Here is a 22,106-nt window from a genome sequence, read left to right as displayed (position 1 = left end):
GCGGCCCCGAAGCCGGCGGGTCGGCCCCGCGCGGGGGCGGCCCCGAAGCCGGCGGGTCGGCCCCGCGCGGGGGGCGGCCCCGATGCCGGCGGGTCCGCCCCGCGCGGGGGCGGCCCCGATGCCGGCGGGGAGGCCCCGATGCCGGCGGGTCCGCCCCGCGTGGGGGCGGCCCCGATGCCGGCGGGGAGGCCCCGAAGCCGGCGGGTCCGCCCCGCGCGGGGGCGGCCCCGATGCCGGCGGGGCGGCCCCGAAGCCGGCGGGGAGGCCCCGCGCGGGGGCGGCCCCGAAGCCGGCGCGTCCGCCCCGCGCGGGGGCAGCCCCGATGCCGGCGGGGAGGCCCCGATGCCGGCGGGTCCGCCCCGCGCGGGGGCGCCTCCGAAGCTGGCGGGTCCGCCCCGCGCGGGGGCGGCCCCGAAGCCGGCGGGGAGGCCCCGATGCCGGCGGGTCCGCCCCGCGCGGGGGCGGCCCCGATGCCGGCGGGGAGGCCCCGATGCCGGCGGGTCCGCCCCGCGCGGGGGCGGCCCCGATGCCGGCGGGGAGGCCCCGATGCCGGCGGGTCCGCCCCGCGCGGGGGCGGCCCCGATGCCGGCGGGGAGGCCCCGATGCCGGCGGGTCCGCCCCGCGCGGGGGCGGCCCCGATGCCGGCGGGGAGGCCCCGATTCCGGCGGGTCCGCCCCGCGCGGGGGCGGCCCCGATGCCGGCGGGGAGGCCCCGATGCCGGCGGGTCCGCCCCACGCGGGGGCGGCCCCGAAGCCGGCGGGTCCGCCCCGCGCGGGGGCGGCCCCGAAGCCGGCGCGTCCGCCCCGCGCGGGGGCGGCCCCGATGCCGGCGGGGAGGCCCCGATGCCGGCGGGTCCGCCCCGCGTGGGGGCGGCCCCGATGCCGGCGGGGAGGCCCCGAAGCCGGCGGGTCCGCCCCGCGCGGGGGCGGCCCCGATGCCGGCGGGGAGGCCCCGATGCCGGCGGGTCCGCCCCGCGCGGGGGCGGCCCCGATGCCGGCGGGTCCGCCCCGCGCGGGGGCGGCCCCGAAGCCGGCGGGTCCGCCCCGCGCGGGGGCGGCCCCGAAGCCGGCGGGGAGGCCCCGCGCGGGGGCGGCCCCGAAGCCGGCGGGTCCGCCCCGCGCGGGGGCGGCCCCGAAGCCGGCGGGGAGGCCCCGATGCCGGCGGGTCCGCCCCGCGCGGGGGCGGCCCCGATGCCGGCGGGGAGGCCCCGATGCCGGCGGGGCGGCCCCGATGCCGGCGGGGAGGTCCCGATGCCGGCGGGTCCGCCCCGCGCGGGGGCGGCCCCGATGCCGGCGGGGAGGCCCCGATGCCGGCGGGTCCGCCCCGCGCGGGGGCGGCCCCGATGCCGACGGGCTCTCACTTCCGGGGTGGCAAATGTCGCAACTTTGTAGATCAGATAAGGCGCACCGGACTATAAGGCGCACTTCCGGTTTTGGGGGGAGATTTTAGTCAAAAGGGTGCGCCTTATAGTCGTGAAATTACTGTAATTTCTATTTAGATAGGGGCAACTGATGCCTGGAGAAAAAAAAAATAGCGGTAAAACCACATAGGTGTCTGACTTAAAATGTGGCCATATTTTTCATATCTCTTCAATGGTTTTAAGTTTGTACCTTACTGGTTTGAAGTAGGTCCTAGGATAACTTTTTAAGTAGTTCAAACCACGGTAATAAACTCAGGTCAAGACACATATCCTCCTAGCTGTGAGCCACAACAGCTGTGGGTCAAAAGCCTGCCTGCCCCCAGCCCTCAGCCAGTATCGGGGCCACAATTTGCTGCACCTACAATCCCACAGCTACTGGGGCTCCCGACTTTCCAGCCACGCAGTGCAACTGCCCTTCTCACCTCACAGAATCACAGAATTGTTAGGAAGTCATCTAGTCCAATCCCCCTGCCAACGCAGGGTCATCTAGAGCAGGCGTGTTGGGGGTTAGGTTTCTTTTCTTTTGTTCCTTCTTACCTATAGAATTTTTCCCGTGAGTTGCTGGGAAACACTGACTGCTGGTACTTACGGGTTCTTGAGAAAATGAAGAGTTGGCTGGGCTCAGGTAAAAGGAGGGTGGGGGGCAGCTACTACCTCTCTCACGCTGCAGTTTCAGATAAAGGACATTCATTGTTGCTTGGGAAAAGGAATATGCCATAACCCATCCCAGAGCTGCTTTTTCTTCTGTGAGGTGGGCTCACAGAAGCTCGTGAGAGCAGACACTGACCTGGGACCTTATTAACACCTACATCACTAAAAGAGGGACCTATCACCATCTGCTCGGGTACCCGGGAATCCTGAGCCCACCTGTCCCTCCCCTGCTCAGAGCCAGCCATCGCTGCCCCAGCCCCGCCGCTTCTTCAGCACCGCTCTGGGTTTCTCCATGCTGTAGCCCCGCACCGCCCTGCCCTGTTGGGACGTCCAGCAGTTCCAACTACTGCCGCAAAGTTTCTGATACATCTCGCCCACCAGACCGGGATATTTTGCTCATTCCTGCCGTTCCTTCTTAGTGCTCTTCCGAGTCCTGCAGGGGCAGAGCGACTGCCCCAGGGCTTTGTGAAGCAAAGCATCTCCTCCCTCCTTTCCCGTCTCGGCCGAGAAGGCTGTCACGAAGTCCCTGGTTCTGTTTGTTATTGATTCCATAGTTGCTATTGTTTTTGTTTGCCTTGTTATACATACTAGTAAAGAACTGTTATTCCTATCCTCATATGTTTGCCCGAGAGACCCTTAATTACAATAATTCGGAGGGAAGGAAGGGATTTACATTCTCCAATCTAAGGGAGGGTCCTACCTTCCTTAGCAGACATCTATCTTTCAAACCGAGACAAGGTGACACAGGAACGTGTCCAGGTGGGTTTCGAGTGTCTCCAAAGACGGAGATTCCATGACTCCCTGGACAACCTGTTCCAGTGCTCTGCCACCCTCAACGTAAAGACTTTCTTCCTCATGTGGAGGTGGAACTTCTTGTGTTTTAGTTCGTGGTCATTTCTCCTTGTTCTGTCGCTGGGTACCACTGAAAAGAATCTGGTACCATCCTCCTCTTAGCAGCTTCTTGCCCTCGTCACGAGGCGAGGCAGACCTCGTACCTTTTCACGGCAAATCCCTTCTCCCTTTTAGCAGCAGGCCGCCCGGGTTCGCACACCCCGCTCGCGGCTGGGCGGTGCCGCCCCGGACCTCGCTCGCCGGCCTATCCCCGCGCGGTGCCCAGTAGAGCTGCCCGGCGGAGGGCGGCTGTCCAGCGGCTGCATCCAGGTGCCTCCCCCCGCGAACGCCTCCTCCAACCCCTTTTGTGTCGCTGCCACGCCGCCGCCGAGCTTCCTGCTGGCGCCGGAGAGCCGCGGTTGGGCAGGCAAGGCCGCCTCTCGTCCTGCCTCACCTCGCCGACAGCAGTGCGGAGCAGTCTCCGGAAGAAGCGCGGCGAAGAGGGCGCAGGTACGGGACGGGCCCGGCGGCCAGGAGGGCGGGGAGGCCGCGTCAAGAAGAGTGTGCCGACCATGGCCGTCCTCGCTTCTTGAATGCTGCTAACTGCCCCTCCGCCGCCGATGGCCGAAGCCTGGAGGCTGGAGGAGGACGAGGAGGAGCTGCGGGAGCTTGGCAGGAGACACCGGAGGGTCGCGCTGAGCTCGGCGGCAGGTGAGCGGGGAGGGCGCGGCGAGCTGTAGCGTCGCTTCCTTTAGGCTGTCCTTGGCTCGCTCCCCGTGTCTGGATTCCTGTCGGGGGCAGGGCGGTATTGGCGGTGCCACCCCGAGGCCCGGCGGCCTCACCCCGGGGCAGCTCTGGTCAGCTCAGGTGCATCCAAGCCGTAGCCGTGTGCCCGTGGGCCGCCCCCAGAGCCTGATCCTGCTTCGGGCTAATCATAGTCATGCAGTGGTTTAAATTAGAAGGGGAATTAAAGATCACCTGGTTCCAACCCCTCTGTTGTAGACAAGGACGCCTTCAGGTTCCTTGGAGTCCCATCCAACCTGTCCTTGAGCATGTCCAGGGGTAGGGTATCCACAACTTCTGCGGGCAGCCTGTTCCACTGTTTCACTGCGCTGAAGCTAACGTGGGCACGTGCTGACCAGCACAGACATGTCCAGGTGCATGTGGTATGCTATCAGGAAATTAAATGACCTTAAAGTACCAAGATAGAGGAACATCTAGATAGCAAAATTTTTCACATTTAACCATTTCTATGTACACATAGACAGCAGGGCCTGGTGAACAGGCAAGAACCAGGGTGTGTGAGAAGGAATGGAGCTAGGGAGTGAGCAGATTGATGTGTCTTTGTAGACCTGGACAACAACAAGCTTTTGTTTGAAATTATGAACTCGAGTGGAACCTGGCAGCAGCTGAAATTATTTAGTTCAGATATCATTGTTAATTGAAGGTCAAAGTGTGTGTCACTCTCCTGTAGTTACTGAGGTGTGGATGCAACATTTCTTTTCCTGTCAGTGTAAAATCCCTTCCAGAATTAATAATTTTCAAAAGGTCTGTTTCCAGGTAATCTCAGCTATGCTACATTGTTGAACTCCAAATATGCTGATTTTTAATAATTATGATGCAACTGTAACAACATAGCACCTTGTGCAATTCATGTGAGTTTGCATCCATTTGAGCAACAAGAAATTTGAGTGTCCCTTTGTAGTTGACAAAAAAACAGCAACATGAGGAATCCTACATGAAAACTTTAAACAGGCAAGCCCTGTTGCATTCAGTGGTTCAAGTTATGTCCATGCCTATCAGAGCAGGTGCAGATTTAGCAGAACCCTGTTGAAACCACTGCGGTTTAGCATGTCTGCAGGGTTTTGCCTTGTCTAGGGTAGAGTGCAAAAAACCAGTGTTTGTTCCTGAATGATTTCCTCAACAGCAAAATGTTTGTGCTGCTGATAATGATGTCTGTTTTCTAAAGGTGTTTCTTCCAGAGCTTTTTATTAGCAGAAAACCTAGAATTGGTTCTATAGTTTATATATGTATATAACCTTTGCCACCTTCTTGTGGAGCAAAATTTGTTCCCAGAATTTGTCTTTGGTACAATGCTATTAACCCTCAATGAAAGGTGTTTTTTTCAGTTTTTACTAGTATTTTTTCCTGCCAGCCACCCTTTGAAATGGGGCCAGCACTCTTTGTTTACCTTACTAGTGTAAAGTATGTGTGGATGAATAACATTCTGCTTGAGTTGTCTCGCCTTCTTCCCATCTGTTTGCACATCTCTATGCTGGAAAATACCAGTAAGGCCTCAGTGAAGGGTAGATGAGTTTGCTACTTTTCCCGTACTTGACCTTTATTTACATGCTTTTATTTACAAACTTGTTGAAAATGAATGGGGGTTTTTTGCATGCAATGTGTGGTTACCAAAATGGTAATACAAATAGGTGTTAAGCCTGTGAGATATGTTATTGTACGGTTTAAAATATGTAGTGGCACCTTAGCAGATTTAACTATTTTAGTCTGTTAAACTAATTGTGAATGCAAGCAGTTTAAATTTCTGCTATATTCAGCCTGTGTGTGGAAGTGCATAAAGGCAGTTGATCACCTTTGTCCTGCTGGTGCAAGGCATGTATGCAAAGTGGGAGCTGAAAGGTGAAAGTTTGCAACTGCTTCTGACTTATTGAATGCTCAGACTTAGTTGGCAGTGGTTTATTGGAGAAGCAGAGCACAGGAGGCTCTGGCATGAAGAATAGTATTTTCTCTTGAAGCCAGTTGCGGTTGTGCTGCACCATGTATTGTAGGATGAAGCCAACTAGACTAAACTAACAGCTTGCTGTGGTTCTATAGGTGTAATCTCCTTTGTGGATGTGCATTTCTGCTGTCTGTGTGTCAGCTCTGCTGCTTGTCCGACCTGTTGGTGGGTGAAATCAATGTTGTGGTTTTGTGGTAGCCTGGGCTGAAGTACCTCAGTACCTACCTCACTTGGAGCCTTTGTGCTTGCTAGAACCTGCACCAACCTGTTCTGGTGCATTGTCTGAGCAGGGGGATATTTTTGTAGTTCTCTTCAGCGGTTGGGAGTCTTCTGATTCAGCTCATGGTTTTGGTTTTGGGTGAATGTTGAAGCTGGCACAAGGGAAGGAGCAGGAACATGCAGCCAGAGGGAGGTAAGAGCCTATGCCAATCAGAAGTTAGTTTGGCTTAGATTGCTGTGAAACTACAGCCTGAGAGCTGTTAGAGACATACTCATGGTTTGCTTTAGTTTGTTTGGATTTCTGTTTGTGTTGGTTTGTTGGTTTTTTTTTAAATGTGATTCACCGGAAGGTTGATTTGTTTGGTTTCTTGCTGTGTTGGTGTCCTGGTTTAAAGGGACAGTATTGCCAGGAAAAGAAAAAGGTGAGAGGGTTTTTTTTTTTTTTTTTTCAAAAATAGATAGTGAAAAATTCCTTTCTTCCCAGTTTACTATAATTTGGAAATTCAGGAACTCTCAGGCAAAAGGTATGGGTTGAAATAACAGTTTTTTACTGATGTATCTACAAGATGAACAAAAAACAACATCAGCTATGAAAACAAGTTAGTGACAGAACAGAACGAAACTCAGTCTCAGTCTCTTTTTCCGGTCACAGATGCCCTCCTCCTCCACACAGTCCTGATGGAGCAGGGCAGGGCAGCCTCTCAGTCGCGGCTGCTGCAGGAGCATGGGAGCGAGGCGGCACCGGCCGTCCCAGGAGGGAAGAGGGTGAGGAAAGAACTCTGCTCACTGTGGGCATCCCGGTTTTCAGCGCTGTTTTCAGAAGCAGAAAGCTTTAGCAGTCAGAGTGCAGGGGCCTGGTCCCACCACGGAGAAAAAGCAACCTCTTTCCCTGAGTTCGGCCGGCGAGCTGCGAGTGTCCCCCCACTCCTGGAAGGACAAAGCAGCCCTTGACCATCCCTTTGTCTTGAGCACTTAACAGCTAAAGGGGAGCCGCCTCGGCCAGCTTAACATAATTATGGGAAAAATTTCTAAAACTCCCCTAACCTCCAACAGTTGGGCTGGGGGCTTTTTTGCTGGTTCTATGAGCTGAAGATGCTTAAGCACTAGACTGCCAGAGCAGATGTTGAAGCAGGGAAGCTTGGAGGAATGAGATAGGCAGAACCAGTTATGTCCATGGGGTAGTTGTAGATAGCTCAGGTGACTTGTCTGACTGCCTGTATGTACCACACTGCATGTCATGATCCCATGGCATTATTTTCTCTGTATTCAAGAAAGTTTTTATCTGGCATGTTCTGGAAAACCTGTGGGAAGATATTAAATAGAGCAATTTGAAACTCTTCTAAAGAAATTATTTTCCCTTTGAGAAAATGCTGGTTGAATTTGTGTATATATACATGGTTTTTTTAGGTTATAGGGAGGAGAAATACAACATATTCTTCAAAAATTGAGAACAGTGAAAGTAACCACATAGGTTCATTCAAAGGGAATAATCTGGTCACCGGCTCTGGGAAAGGAAGCCACTGAAACTTTTGGGGTTTTTTACTGCAATATAAATAATGTGATCAATTTCTACCTCCTTTGTTGCTTATTTCTGTCACATGCATTATTTTTCTTGGAAGTTACAGAGACCACTGGATCTTTACTGGACTTTTTTTTAATAGAATGTTAGTATTTTTACTTGGTTTGTTTTCAATAAAGTGGAAACAAAAAAATTCCAAACAAACAATATCAGTCTCAGTAAAATGCTGTTTCTCCATAGATTTACAGGTTCTCTCCAGTCTAACTCTGGACCTTAATCTGGTGTGCTTTCCTACTTTCACTATCTTTTTATTCTGTGACAACTGACTAAAGTGGACTTGCAGGAAAGTTTATAGTGAATATAGTAAATTTCAGTTATGAACTGGTTGATTATCCGTCATTGTTGTCACACTGGGGCTGAGTACCACAATATTCTGGTATTATTTAAAGCACACAGAAAATTTTTCACATATTCAGTATCTGATTATTTCTCTTCAAATTCAGTGTTCCAGAAAGAATAGCTCATTATAGCGGTGGCAGAAATTTCCTTGCTTAAAAATAAAATGAAATGACCAAATATGGAAACCAGCATTGAAAGTTATTTGAATTGATAATGAAGACCTATGGGATTTTTACATTAACATGTGGTTAAAAGTACAGGTGGTCAAGGCTTTGGTTTAACTTAATATTACTCTGTTTTACTTATCACAAATGCTTGTCAGTGATTTGTTCTCATACAATGGCTGTAAATTTTGCACATGAGTCTTGCTGTGCTGATTGAAACTTCTCTGGGTTGAGTTTTGTTGGGTTTTTTTCCCCTTTCTCTGTTTCTATTTCTCTATAGTATTCAGATGTTTCCTGGAACTTTTTCAACTCTGATGAGCAGTTTTAGATTATGGATGAAATTATCTATTTTTGGTTGGTTGATTGAGTGCTTTGGGGGTTTTTATGCCAAAACAAGATTTAGTTCAGAGTTGGATCAATTCATTACACTCCCACAACTCCCACATCAAACTGGCGCTGACTTGTTTTTGAAGTTGAGAACAATGAGCTATAGCCAATATAACAAATTAAAGTTGAATATTTCACTGCTCAACATGCTGAGAGGTTATGGGAATACATTTCTGTAGTGTGTCTGACAGAAGTTCAGTGAACCTTAATTTGCAGGCTCATGTAGTTTTTACAGATAAATGAATTTACTGTAACAGTCTTCTGCAGTTGTTCCCATGTTAATGCAAAACTACGTATTTAGCCTTAAGAAGTAAAGAATAAGATGGCCTGAAATTCTTCATTGAATTCTTGAGTCTGTGACTGTTTTGGTGGTGATGTCCTTTAGGGTTCACTGAATCATAACAAGAACAGCTTAAGCTGAGTCCTTCCCAAGAGGTGCCAGTGACCCTGGAGCTGGGAGAAGGCATGGTTAGGAAAAGGGTAATTCGAAGACTTAGTTGTTTAACTGACACTTATATTTAAGAAGTGGAAGGATCAGCATCGTGCAGAAGAGAAGTCAGCATTGTTCAGCTGTAAACTTCTTTATTTGCTTGTCTGTGTCCTTCAGTGTTGATCTGGAAATTGTTCTGCTTGTCCATACGAAGTAGTACCATTTATCCCCTTTTATTAAGAGAAAAAAAAAAACTCTCATCAAGTAGATCACTTATATGTTATGCGCTTAAAAGTGCACTAAAGGGGATAAATGATACCACTTGGTATGGAGATCAACACTGAAGGACACAGACAAGCAAATAAAGAAGAATTCTCATCAAGTAGATCACTTGTTTTAAATAAATTTATAAATTTACCTATGATCTGCTAGTCTGCCCCTGTGTACACAGGAAATCCTTAAAGTGGGTGCCACTATTTTATTTATTTCTTTGTTTAGTCAGCTAGCTCACAAATTCAAGAGACTGTGGAGTTGATGGTCAGCTGAACATCGCTTCCCTCTTTTCCCTGGGATTCAGTCTGTTTTGTTTTGGTAGTCCTGATGCAGATTTAGACACTTCAGTTTCAATAACTACTTCAGACACCACCACAGTAAAACACTTAAGATCCAAAGAGCACAAATAATGTAATTCTCCTGTAATAATCTCTGATGCTGTAATATTGTATCTTGTAAGTATTAGGAAGATTACATTATTAGGGATTTTTCATAGCCCATTGAAGTTACTGCACACATTTCTACTATATTTCATAGTCTTTGACTGTAGCTTGCTTGAGGTAAATATAAATGCTAACTAAAGCTTTTCTGTAAGTTAAATAATAAAGCCTATACATGGAAATTCTCCAGCATATCTTGAAATTCAAGTTAGTGGTAAGAAAAAAAATAGGGAAATAATAACATAACTTCTGTTAATCAATGTAGTGATTTCCAGCCAAGGAAACTGTAGAAGGACAAATAAGTATCGTAATTAAGTGATTAAATGGACTTCCTTCATTTAGGTTAGAGCCAAAGCAAGGCACAGAAGTATATAACTGCTTAAGGAGAGGTGAGTGTGTAGCCAAAGAATGACCCATAGAACTATGATTGCCCAAAGACCTTGCTGCTACTTGTGTTCTAAGCAATCATTTCCTGTCAGGGCAACAAATGGTAACTTGGGTTGTTGCATAAAGAATGCAGATGGACAGCAAAGCGTAAAATGAGTCATAACGTTATTGCATGAAGCTTTTACCAAAGTGGTTGTTGTTTACAGAGGGAAAAGAATGTAATATTTGTAAATAAATTTGTAAATATTTGCTTTTGAGAATATAACCTTTGTTGTTCCAAAATGGGTTCCTTCACCCAGTGTGCAAGAGGCCAATCCACACAGAGTTGAGGTATTTGATTTATTTAGTTCAACTCAGAAAGGGGTCCTAGCTGGCAAATTCACAAAGCCAGTACACCAATTATCAAAAGTTTTCATTATTCATACATTTTGACAAGTGAAGGCATTAATGTTTATTTGCTATAACTGAAACAGTTCTCTTAGTAATTTAACTAACAGAAATAGAGAACTTACTAATTTCTTGCTTCTGCTAGTCAGTTCACATGCTTGAGTTGGTGGCTATGAGTCAGTGGTTGTGGTCTTACCCTGCCAGAGTTGCCTTTTACCTAGTTAGCACATTAATTTGATGAGTTGACTTAGTTTATTCTTCCCAGTCTGGTTCCTACTGGCCTTATCTTGGACATTCTCCCCAGTGTATTTGCAGTCTATCAGTTCAGCCTTCTGTTGTGATTCTGTTTCTCAAATTTTGTACGCTGAGGTTCTCCCTTTTTTTTCTTTCTTTGTAGATGCAGTCACTGAGGCTGGTAAGCTGCAATTACTGAGATGTTAAATATAATTTATCTATTTGGAAGCTGTGCATCACCTTGATTTAAGATCTGGAAACAACAGGATAGTGATGTTGATATTCTCCATTAAAAGTTGGCATAGTTCTGTGTGTTTTGTTTTAATAAACATCCCACTCAATATGTGCCATATGAAATTTTATTTCCATAGCACTAAGGTAATTTGCCATGGACTTCTTTTCTTGATCCTAGTTGTCTGTAGTGAAATACAATGCTTTAAGCATTCTTTAGTTTCTTTGCTTTGCTGACTTAGTGTTTGTGGCCATGGAAGTGTTGTTTGGAAGGGAATTCTGGGTTACCTAGTCCAGCCTCTTTCTTGAAGCAGGTCTGTTTCCAAGGCTAGGTCAGTCCAACCAAGGCTTTGTCTACCAGTGTCTTGAAGTCTCCCGAAAGAGAGATTTTCAGCTTCCGCAGGCAACCTGTTTCAGTGCTTTACTTATTTCCTAGTGGAAGAACTTTTACTCATCTGTAACTGAACCTCCCAAGCTACATTTGTGACCATTGCCCCATTCAGCATTGTCCCCTAACACCAGGATGAGTTTGTATTTGTGATCTTTGTTGCTATCCTACAATTAACTATGTGCTGTACTTAAATAGCTTCTTTGCCTTCTCTTTTCTGTGGTAAAGGAGTCTGGCTCCATCAGCCTTCTCATTGCACAGTCTTGCCTTGCTTATTCAGATCCTCAGACTGTACAAAAATTGTAGTGGAAGTGTTGTTTTCATATTCTGCTCTTGAAAAACAGCATGCACAAAAGACACTGAAGCATTCCGACAGCAGATTTGAGAACACAGTATATCATCTGTTCATCTGTGGCTTACGCTTGGCAAGCATCTTTTCCGTTAGAGAAGGACAAAAATAAGTTTCGTGGGAAGGCATAGATTTAGTGGTTGATGGCACATACCAAGAAAAATTCCCATTTTCCCCCTCAATGTTGTATAAATTTTGAAAAACATAGGATCTTATGTACAGTCATTTCATGACTATAAGGTGCACCCTTTTGACTAAAATCTTCCCCCGTACCCGGAAGTGTGCCTTATAGTCTGGTGCACCTTATATAATGGATGAAGTTGCGAAATTTGCCAAACCGGAAGTGTGAGCGGCAATGGGGGGGCGGTGGCACAGGAGCGCCGAGTTGCGAGGGGGGGCGGGAGCGGGCGACCACGGCCGACAGGAGCTGCGCGGGGAGGGTGGGAGCTGCTGCCAGCCCTGACCCAGGTGCAGGCGGAACAAGAAGCCGGGTGGCGCCGCCCGGATGTGGGGGCGGGGGGAATGAGAAGTGCAAGCCCGCAACAACCCCGAGCTGAGTAGAGCCCGCCCGCCGGCGGCATTGGGGCAGCGGCGGTGCGGCCTGGGCAGCCGGGGGAAAGCGCTGCGGTGGCGCAGCCTGGGCGGCCGCGGGAAAGCGTGGCGGCAGTGTTGGTGCCACCTGGGAGACTGGAGGAAAACCACTGGCATCGGGGCAGCGGCGCCACTGGGGAAAAACCCAGGGGGGCGCCGGCCTCCCAGAGTGGCACGTGGCTCCCAGAGCCCCGGGAGAGTGTGGGGCTCCCGCCGTGGCATGGGGCACCCAGAGCGCTGGGGCAGCGCGGGGCTCCCGGAGCTGCACGGGGCTGCTGGGGTGGCACGGGGAGGGAGGGAGCAGGCTGCCACAGAAGCCACGAACCATGGCAGCCCCGAGCCCCGCCTCGCCAGCTGGCGCCGGGGGCGGGTGGGAGTGCCGGGCCCCGCACACAGGGAGGGCGCTTGGGGCTGCGTTTAAAGGCTATGCCAATCTGTGAAAAATGTTTGCAAATCGAGCAGCTGGCAGTAAACTCCACGATCGTGGGATTCCATTACTAATTAGTTACTTTGTTGCACACGGCACGGATCTTCCTCGCAAAAAAAAAAGTGTGCCTTATAGTCCGGTGCGCCTTATATGATCTACAAAGTTGCGAAATTTGCCGACTTCCGGAGGTGCGCCTTATAGTCTGGTGCGCCTTATGGTCATGAAATTACTGTATATCAATTTTTTTTAAATTGACCACTTGATGTGCTACTGGTACAGTAATTGCTTCAGGTGATGTTTTAAATCTGCAGAAATTTGTATGGATTTTATGTGTTATTCTAAAAGCATCAATTTGACATTGCTACTTGACAATTTAGAATATTCTGAAAAAAGTTAATGGAATGCTAAATAAGATGTTTCAAAGATGAACCTAATTGGTTTAGAAATTTTGCATGTGTTGCAAAACAAATCTATCCCATGCTTTCCTGCTTTCTATGGCTTTATTTGGGTCCAGCTTGAAGAGCTAGATGACAGCAAGACTGAAAAGGTTCACACTGGAGTAGAAGCTGAATGCAACAAATTTTACTGTTCATTTTTTTTTTCTTTTCCCTAAGCTTTTAAAGAGGTCATAGCATTTATTTTTGGTGTGTATGTTGCTACCTCAGCCAGCTTGTTCAGGCTTTTGAAGAAAATACGATTGGATCAAAACATGCTAAAGATTTCAAATGATTGACATTGTGGACACAATGTCATGTCACAGCCTTTCAGAGCTGTGCTAATAGCTCGTGTGTCATAGCACACAAACTGAAGAAACAATTGTCTTCAGGAAAGTATGCAAGAAACACCTCCCAGGATACAATTTTTACTTCCAAGAGAAATTCCTTCCGCTCTGCAGTCAATTTCTTAGCAACTTCCGGGAGGCTGCATATGAAAGACCCTGCTAAATTGCTGACAATGGATTTATCTTTCACTAATTCAGTTGCTTTTTTGAATCCACTTAGACTTTCAAGTCTTCAAATCTTACATGGTAGTAAGGAACATGGTCGATCATTATATGAAATCAGCTACTGCCTTTTACATACTGGTTAGTATGTCTGCTGGATATTCACTGGTTCTTGAATTATGATGATACATTTTTTATCTGTATTTTGCTTTTTAATGTGGTCTTTATCATGGTGATTTACTTAAAAATTTAGGTAAATTTTCAAGCACTGTGTTTGCTACAGAAGGGTCTCTGGTCCATTCTCCTTCTAGACAGAATATTGTATGTATAAAATAAACTGTTTGGCTGGTTTTTCTTCAGTTAAAGCATTTTGATTCTATTTTTAAGAGATAAGCTAAAACTAATATAATTTGTTTTCTCAAAAGGGTAATTTTGTATTCATCATTATTTCCCTCTTGCATTAAAACCTGAGTGCTCAATATCAGATCTATACATGAAAATTGGCTCAGGTTGAACATCTGTATTTAGCACATCTGTGCTAAATAATTTACAAGAATTTTTAAGTGTACAGTGTATTGTGATCTTACTTGTTATTAAGATACTGTTTCTTCATGCTGTTGGAGAGGTGTGATATAAATATCTGGAAACAAGCTCAGCATTTCAATAGTTTTCTCATACTAAATTAAATTACTCCATTGAGGTCCTTTATTCATTTTATAGCTGCACTGTAACTTAAGGGTACAAAACTAATAGAAATGTGGGACTTAGGATCAAAGTCAGAAGCTTTATAAGAAGTCTCTCTCCTTCTACCTAGTACTTGAAGAACTAGCATTGTCAGGTACCACAGTTCAACTGATTGTAAATGGTGTACCTTTTGTCATTTGTGTTAAGCTTGCCATTCTTTGCAACACCCAGTGAACTCCAAACTGGGATGATGAAGTTCACCTGAGAATGGAGATCCTTAGACTGGGCACCTGCCAAGTCCTAGCTGTACAGTTTACCATGTCCATTGTTTAAGCATGTCAATTCCATGCTTGGATGAGCATTACTTCCAGCGTGGAACAAGGATCACTGAATGATGAGATGGGATGTTGTAGGTCTCATGTATTCAGCGCTTACCAACCGAACTTTATGAAAAATATGAGTTTGTTCTGTTCTAGTGTGCAAAGCTTGCCACAAATCACCAATATCATCTCTGGGAAATGCATGGTAGCAGCTGCCATGACATCAGGCTGTCATTATTGCTGTCCACTATCTTGATGTTTGTGAATCCATTATCAAGAACTATTTGAAGTGTGTCATAATGGTATTTTGGCACCACAGCAATGTAGAGATACTTATTAGTACATTTACAGGGGCTGAATGCCTCTGACAGGGTTTGTAAGCCTTTTTTGAGTGCACAGAATTGGGTTTAGGAGTACGTGAGAGGGTAGTTATTTCCTCCAAGGTACCAAACAATTGGAACTGTTTCTGACAGCATTATCAGAGTGTCCAGAAAACTGTTTATTTGTAGTAAGCACAGGATTCTTTGTTTTGGGGGTTTCTGAATGCTTAATAACTTTGCCACACTTTTTCTTGGTCATATGATTTTTGAAGCCTCTGATTGGACTGTAGGTGAACTGCTTTGTGTTATGTAAGTAGCAACTGAATGGATGGAATAATTTGTATTGCTCGCACTTCCAGATTGGCAAATTTCCGAACTTTGTCCATATGTAAGGCACACCAGATTATAAGACGCACTTCCAGGTTTTGACCAAAATTTTAGTCAAAAGGGTGCACCTTGTAGTCATGAAATTACTGTCATTTCATTTGCCTGGTACATTTCTTCTGTTTTCTGAGATACTGCTCTTTTTATAGTTGAGTGTATTACAGTCCTTTCTTTTCATACATTATTTTCTTTCTCTCTGTGTCATTTCATGTCCCCAGTTTCCAAATTCCTCCCACAGTGCAGACCTATGCACGCACTTACTATCATATCTGATATCTAAATTGTAGGTAATGTCACCTTTATTCTGTCAGTGACTTTGCAGGATGAAATAGTCAAGAAAGAAATTTTCTTGTTTGGTTTAAAGGCAAATTAGTTTCCTAATATCCAGAAAGAGGAATATCTTCTGAATTGCTATTCAGCACTTTATTGTGAATCCATGTCTTTTCCACATTGAACAGGACAACTTCCAAGTGCTTAGTCCATAAGATTACACTGGATACTTTTGTTGTTGAGGTTTACCATCTCAACAGTATGTTGTGACAGTGAATGTACCTACATACAGGTATTCAATCCGGAGGCACTTTTGGTGCTGGTTTTTCTGGTTCTCAAGCAGGGCAAACCTCTGAGGAAGAAAATAATGGAATAAATTTAGATCTTACATATTTTGTATGGATGTTCGATAGAAGATAGTCTGTTAATACAGTGTCAGAAGGACAAATTTATTCACACATCTAACTATTGACATGTACTGCATGTGTATCAGCATCTTGGGACAGGCAGACATAGGTAGAACTGAATGAGCTCTGTGGTCTAGCTGAGGAATATGGAGAATCTCTGCAGGAATGCTAAATCTCCGATTTGGGAAGAAAAAGGTAGTACAGTGCTCTTGAAAGATAATTTCCTTTTAATGGCAATGCTAGCAACATCAGAGAATTATTTCTCTGAAATGTAGATTTAACATTTCTGAAATGCCTCGAGAGGAACATATTTTGTGGTTGTAATTCTTCTGTTCATCAAACTGTTGAGTCAATTGATATTTTCTATATGAAAATATTTAAAATATTAAGTAGTAGGGCTCATCTAGAGTAGCTCCTGCTGTGATTCTGATGGTATGCTGATACCTCTGTTTAGTTATACCTGAAGTACATAATCTAAGAACTACATTGCACTGATTAACTGGGATGTCTTTTATGAAGATGTGGGGATTTGTACTTTTGGGAGTTGCTAATTTTTTGAAAAAAGGGCTTTAGAAGCATCTGTATCCTAAATTTCATTCTTAAACTGTAGTAGAAGGCAAAAGTGTGGTAACATGTATGTAGTGGGTGTATTTGGTTGCTTATATACTTTGTTTATCGTTCATGGCTTAAGAACAAGCCCAGTTCCCCGTGCTGAGTTTGGTCTAGGTTCTTACAACTCGAGCCTTTTAGAGTAATGGTGAGAGCTTACATAGTCTGTTTCCTTTCTGTTTTGTTTTCTGTGTCAACCCCCTCTTTTGTTGGCACATATGCTCACAACTGATGCACTTTCACTGTTGCAGTGCTGGAGAAATGTCAGAGCAAGAATGGAGGGATGGAACTTCAGAGTCACAAAAACAAATCAGCAGCAAATGTAGCATTGGCAAACGTGGCCTCTGTCATCCAGTAAAATCCTTTTTTCACTTATACGTTGTGCACCTAAAAGTGCACTAAAGGCTTTAAAGGTGGTTATAGTTTATTTTTAACCTTTTTAGCAAGGTGAAGATACTAATACTTAAAGTCTTTGGATAATTACACACTTTATGGTGATCAGTAGGTTTCAAAATTAAGTACTCAACTGCAGAGGGTCAGTGTGTTCTCAACTGTGTGTTGGGGTACATCCCCAGCCATCTATCAGTTCTGTTTAAGAGGGGGGAGGGAAAAAAACATTACTCCAAAAATAAAAATTGTAGTAATGCTTTGTGCTTACAGACTCATTTACTGTTCAGCACTAAAACTAACAGACTACTATAATTTCATTGTTGGAGGTTATAAAGTTGTTTTCTTCCTGGAGTGTATTGGTCTGGGAGTCAATAGCTTACTGTAGAATTTAAAGTAAGTATAAAAACTGCCTTTACATTTAAAAACTCTGAGCATATCCTGATTTTGTAGCCTTTTGCAGTAAAGGGAAAGCTGTACATAAATTTTTAAAGTTTCTTCCAAGCATCTCATTAATCTCCGCTTGAGCCTTCTACTTTTTAAACAACTGATAAGGGACTCTGCTGTTAAAATATTAAAATACATAAACAAATGTTCAGTTTTACGAGTTTTATTGTGTGGCCGTTCCTAACAAAATTGACCAAAATTTATAGTAGACTCTACACAGTGGAATCAACTTGCATTGTTCTGATCCCTTACCTGAGGAAAGTGCTGAAAAGGAAGAGTGGCTTTGAGTCACAATATGCCTCAACAGAGGCAAAAAGATGGCAGTGTCAGTTATTGCTTGTCTCAGGACAAATAAAGCAGCTAGTGTTGAAATGCCCACACAAATGCAGATCTTTTTCCCAGAAAATGTGCAATTCATTTGAGTGAGGGTCCCATCAAGCCAATTAGAAATGAAAATTTGGAGTTCTTGATGGAGTTGCCTGCAAGGGACTGGTACACCATTTAGCTACGATCACCTGGGTCTAAATGTATATGACTAAAATAGTGGCAGGAGCCATCACATTTCTGCGCGATGCCTTATAAACCTGCTGTATTGATCTTAGTATCTGGGTTTGTTAAAGCCTGACAGCCTTCAAAACTCATTGGGGAGTGATGCATTCTGATGCATCATCAGATGAAAGTTGTACAACCTCTTCCTATAATTTACTTATCCTGAAAACATCACTTCTCTCTACGTTTTGGAGTTGCTGGCACTGCTTAAAAGCCCATGGTTCCCATTGCTTGGTTTATCTGGAAGTTTACCATTGTTACAGTAGCATGTCATGTTTTCTTTCCTTGTGAAACCACTGCTGGGCTATCTGGGGGCTGAAAACTGCTGGGATGGAGACTATTGATTGCTCTAACTCCCTGTGTTAGTGTCTCACCGCTTTTGCTGACTGGTCAATTCAACAGGCGTAGTTAAACTGGAAGATACAATACTTCCCAGAAATAGGAATGGTATATCCCCCTTTTCTACCTTCAGCCAATTCGGCTTTTTAAGTCATCAGACTGTGAAATGGGGTTAAAAGTGGGAATTACCTCGGGGAGGTAATTGCATTGGAGGTCCCCCAGTAGCTTTGCAGTTTCGAAGTGGCAGAATGTGTGTTAGCTTTCCACTCATTTTTCAGCAACAATTTATGTTTATACTTGAATGTTTTTCTAGTGAGAGCAAACTTTTCAGTTGACGTCATTCTTAGCAGCAAGATGCTTTGAAGAAGCTTGCAAAATAAACAGAGGAAAATAATGACTAATTAGTGTGATTTGCCTTTTTCCTTTTCTTTGCTTGTCTTCCAGAAACAAGAGTGATTGCCTTAAAAGATACTGTTTTCTGCATTGGTGGTCTTTTTGGCAAAAACTTAAGCTGTTTCAGGTTTGTGGAGCAACTGAAATAATGTTGACCTAGTTATTTTTCTCCTGATGTTATGTTTGTATTTTCCTGGAGAAGGAAAACTGTTCTAACATATTAAAAACAAACAACAAAAGAAGCAAATTTTCCCAGACTTGGAGTGTAAGAGAATCAACTTTTTTTCTGAAAGCAACTGGAACATGGCATTTCTGTCTGCCACTCAGCCTTTGACTGCTGAAATATATAGAGCATGATTTTGTGAAGAAATGCTGGATTTGCCAAACAGTTGTGGTATGAAGAGCAGATCTTTGTGCCTTAATGTTTTCCTTGATTCTTCTGCTGTGCTTAGTTAGAACTGGGCAACAGTCTTCCCAACTTCAACCAGACTTCTTCCACTTCATCTGCTCCACCTGCTAGCTACTTGGCTTCTTGCACTATCTCCTACTGCTGAACAAGGCTAATATATTCTCTTGTACGGCTGTAATTTTATGAGGGCAACAAAGGTTTTGTAAATAGTAGATGTGAGTATGAAGTGGAGAAAATCTTAAATTGTGGTCTGCAGGAGATTGGAACATGGTCAATTCTTATGGATTGAGAGACTGCAGATTTCTATCTATGCAAGTTGTGGATTGGAGGACAACCAGAAAAAACTTGATTAACTAAAGTAAACTTAGGATCCTATAATTTGGTTCTGTAACTTGTAAGTACTAGCTGCTTATGAACTCTTAGTGTATTTTACTATTGCTGCATACACAGTAAGGAATTTAATTACAGTAATCTCACGTGTATAAGGCGCACCCTTTTGAATAAAATTTTGGTGCGAACCCAGAAGTGCACCTTATATGCAGGAGCGTTTGGAAATTTTCTAACCCAGAAGTGCAAGCTCGCAGCAGCCCTGAGCTAAACCAAGCCTGCCCAGCCCCAAGTGGGGCCGGGGCTGCTGCTGCCGGTGGCCGCTGGGGGAGCGGGGCTGGAGCCGCCGCCAGCGACCGCGAGGGGAGCGGGAACAGGACTGCCCCCTGCGGCAGCTCCAAACGGGCTGAGCCCGCCCGGCCCCGAGCTGAACCAGTGAACCCTGCAATCACAGGATTCCATTACTAATTCATTATTTTGTTGTGCTCAGATCCTCACTGCAAAAAAAAAGTGTGCCATATGCCGTTGCACCTTATACTCATGAAATTACTGTACCTTTAGCTACAGAAGGATAGGGTGAACAGTACTGATGTCTTGTATCTGGAGGGTAGTATCTGTTGCTGGAAGTGGCATTTTTTGCTGTGCGTTTCACATGCCAGAGTGCAGACTAACCTGTTTGTTCATTTTAAGTGCTAGTCCAGCAGCATTCAATGTTTGCTCTGATCTGACATACAGTTTTGGCTTCCAGAGTTTAGAACTGAAGAATATACAGTTTTCTACTAGAAGGACATCATATCCTTTAATTTTTTATAGCTATTTATATCTTTGATATGGAGGAAAATCCATAGTGCAGAATTTAATTTTCAGGTGTTTCTACCTATATAGTCTTCTTATTTCTGTTAGAAAAGATTAGAAAGAGATCTCTCCGCTGTTGAGGTAACATGTATAGAGAAAAGAGAATCAGTTGTGGGCATACACTTTTGAGACTCAGCCTTTTCAAGTCAAGGATTTGCCTACAGAATGGAGAGATCTGTGTGTGTGTGTGTGTGTGTGTGTATTTTTTTTTTAATTGCCTTTTTTTTCTAGGCTTTCATATTCTCGAGTTTCTAGAGGTGTGTCATTGTTTGAATTGATGCTTGTACCTAATGCCAAAACAGCATTTAGAATTGCAAAATTTACAGAATCACAGAATCAATTAGGTTGGAAAAGACTACTGGGATTGAGTCCAACCTATAACCACACCACCTTGTCAATAAAACCAAAGACCATGACCCCAAGTGGCCATGTCCAGTCTTTCCTTAAACACCTCCTGGGACAGTTACTTCATGACCTAATTGGCTTCAAGCATCTAACTGAAAGATTGAACTCTTTGAGTCTCTTGTTGCACTTGAAACTAGAACAATTTTAAAAGGTTAAGGTCACAGCAAACTTAATGAGGTGGAGGTTTTAGTTCTGTTTTAAAATGTGTCTCTTTTGCATGTTGGATTACAATTAATTCTTTTTAAGAAGATCAGTACTCATGTGGATGGTGTGCTCTCACTAAGTTTTTCAGAAAATAGAATGTAATATTGAAATGTTGAAAAAGAAATGAAAATAAAAGGGAAAAGTCAATCTCATTGATTTCCTGAATGAGCAAGTTGCAACAGTATGGATGGGCTGTGGTGGATCTGCTGAGTGGATGCGGGCTATGTGGGAGAGTTCCCATATAGTGTGCTTACTTGAACTCTGATTCGGTTTCTTCCTTCTCACTGATTTATTCACATGATTGATAGTTTCAGCAGTAGGAGAGCTTTGTCTGAATACTGTTAGATTATGGTTGCATACAGAGCAGGAGGCACTGAACAAGCCACAGATGGCAAGCAGATTTCGGTAGGAAGTCTGGTCTCATTTTTTTCAGTGCTCACAAGTAAGGAGGTTACATGGTAAGGATGGAAGGAGTGTATATTTGAAGAACTGCTGCTGCAGCTCTTGTGTGACCTATTCCAGAGCTATACCATGCTGCTTCTGCTAGCAGAGTTGCACACAATGTGATGAAATGCATATCGCTGTGAGTCAGGAAGACAATACATTATAACTGTGTAGCTGTGACAGCTCAGTAGGAGCACCTATGGATGCAAAAGGCATTGCATACTTTTAAGCACCGTTGACATAATTTTTTACAGCTTCAATGAAAACTTAATCAAATGAGCACATAAAACTTGGAGAGGAAAATATTTCTTTTCTACAGGAGATAAAACTACACAAACAAATTTGTGCTGTCAGCAGAACAAATTCTATTTCAAATGCAGAACTTTTAATATTGAAGATACAGTCTGAGTGTGAAAATTCTTCTAGGAAGACTCTTCTGTATGGACAAGCTTTTCAGTAAAGTGTTTATTAACACATGAAAAATTGCTTTCTGTTTAAAATACACAGATATCAAATTAGAAGCAAAATTACCGTGGTCAATGGAGATTATATGCAGCTGTAGGAATTACCTTCTGCTTGTATAGTGGATCTTTTTGCATTAAAAGATTAATCCCCCTTCTGATTTTAGAATATATACATTGTAGGTGGGCAACAGTCTTCATTTTTCAGATAGTTCAAAAGTCATGCAGTAAAAGATATTTTGGACCTAAAATATAAATATTCTAATATCATAGCACTGTGGTTGTTTTGTAATGCATGTGTGATAATCATAACTCTTGGGAGAAGTATTTTGTAGTTTCATTGCATACCAGAGGTTTATGTGTAGATTTTTGTGGGTCAACCTCATTAGTCCAAATAAGCTACTTGAAATAAACAAGGATAAATCACTTGAGGATAAACAAAACACTTTCTAAAAACAGAAAAATTCAGTATTTGGAACCCC

At 44.8% G+C, this 22,106-nt stretch overlaps 1 protein-coding gene across 3 annotated transcripts in view; it reads left to right on the top strand.

Annotated features, from left to right (window-relative positions):
* Positions 1-1,475: 1,475 nt before the first annotated feature.
* The window catches only part of SH3D19 (SH3 domain containing 19), a 100,582-nt gene continuing 79,951 nt past the window's right edge, over positions 1,476-22,106 (top strand). Inside the window, exon 1 of one of the 3 annotated variants that reach the window (XM_033059849.2) lies at positions 1,476-3,613. In XM_033059849.2, the coding sequence (XP_032915740.1) occupies positions 3,496-3,613 (118 nt within the window). In that variant the 5' untranslated portion in view covers positions 1,476-3,495. The remainder of the gene's footprint in view (positions 3,614-22,106) is intronic. The other 2 variants (XM_033059843.2, XM_033059844.2) reach the window with 2 other exon arrangements.

Source organism: Catharus ustulatus, chromosome 5 (genome assembly GCF_009819885.2).
Source record: "Catharus ustulatus isolate bCatUst1 chromosome 5, bCatUst1.pri.v2, whole genome shotgun sequence".
NCBI classification, from domain to species: domain Eukaryota; kingdom Metazoa; phylum Chordata; class Aves; order Passeriformes; family Turdidae; genus Catharus; species Catharus ustulatus.
Note: the sequence above shows the minus strand (reverse complement) of the source record. Positions and strands in the feature narration are given on the sequence as shown.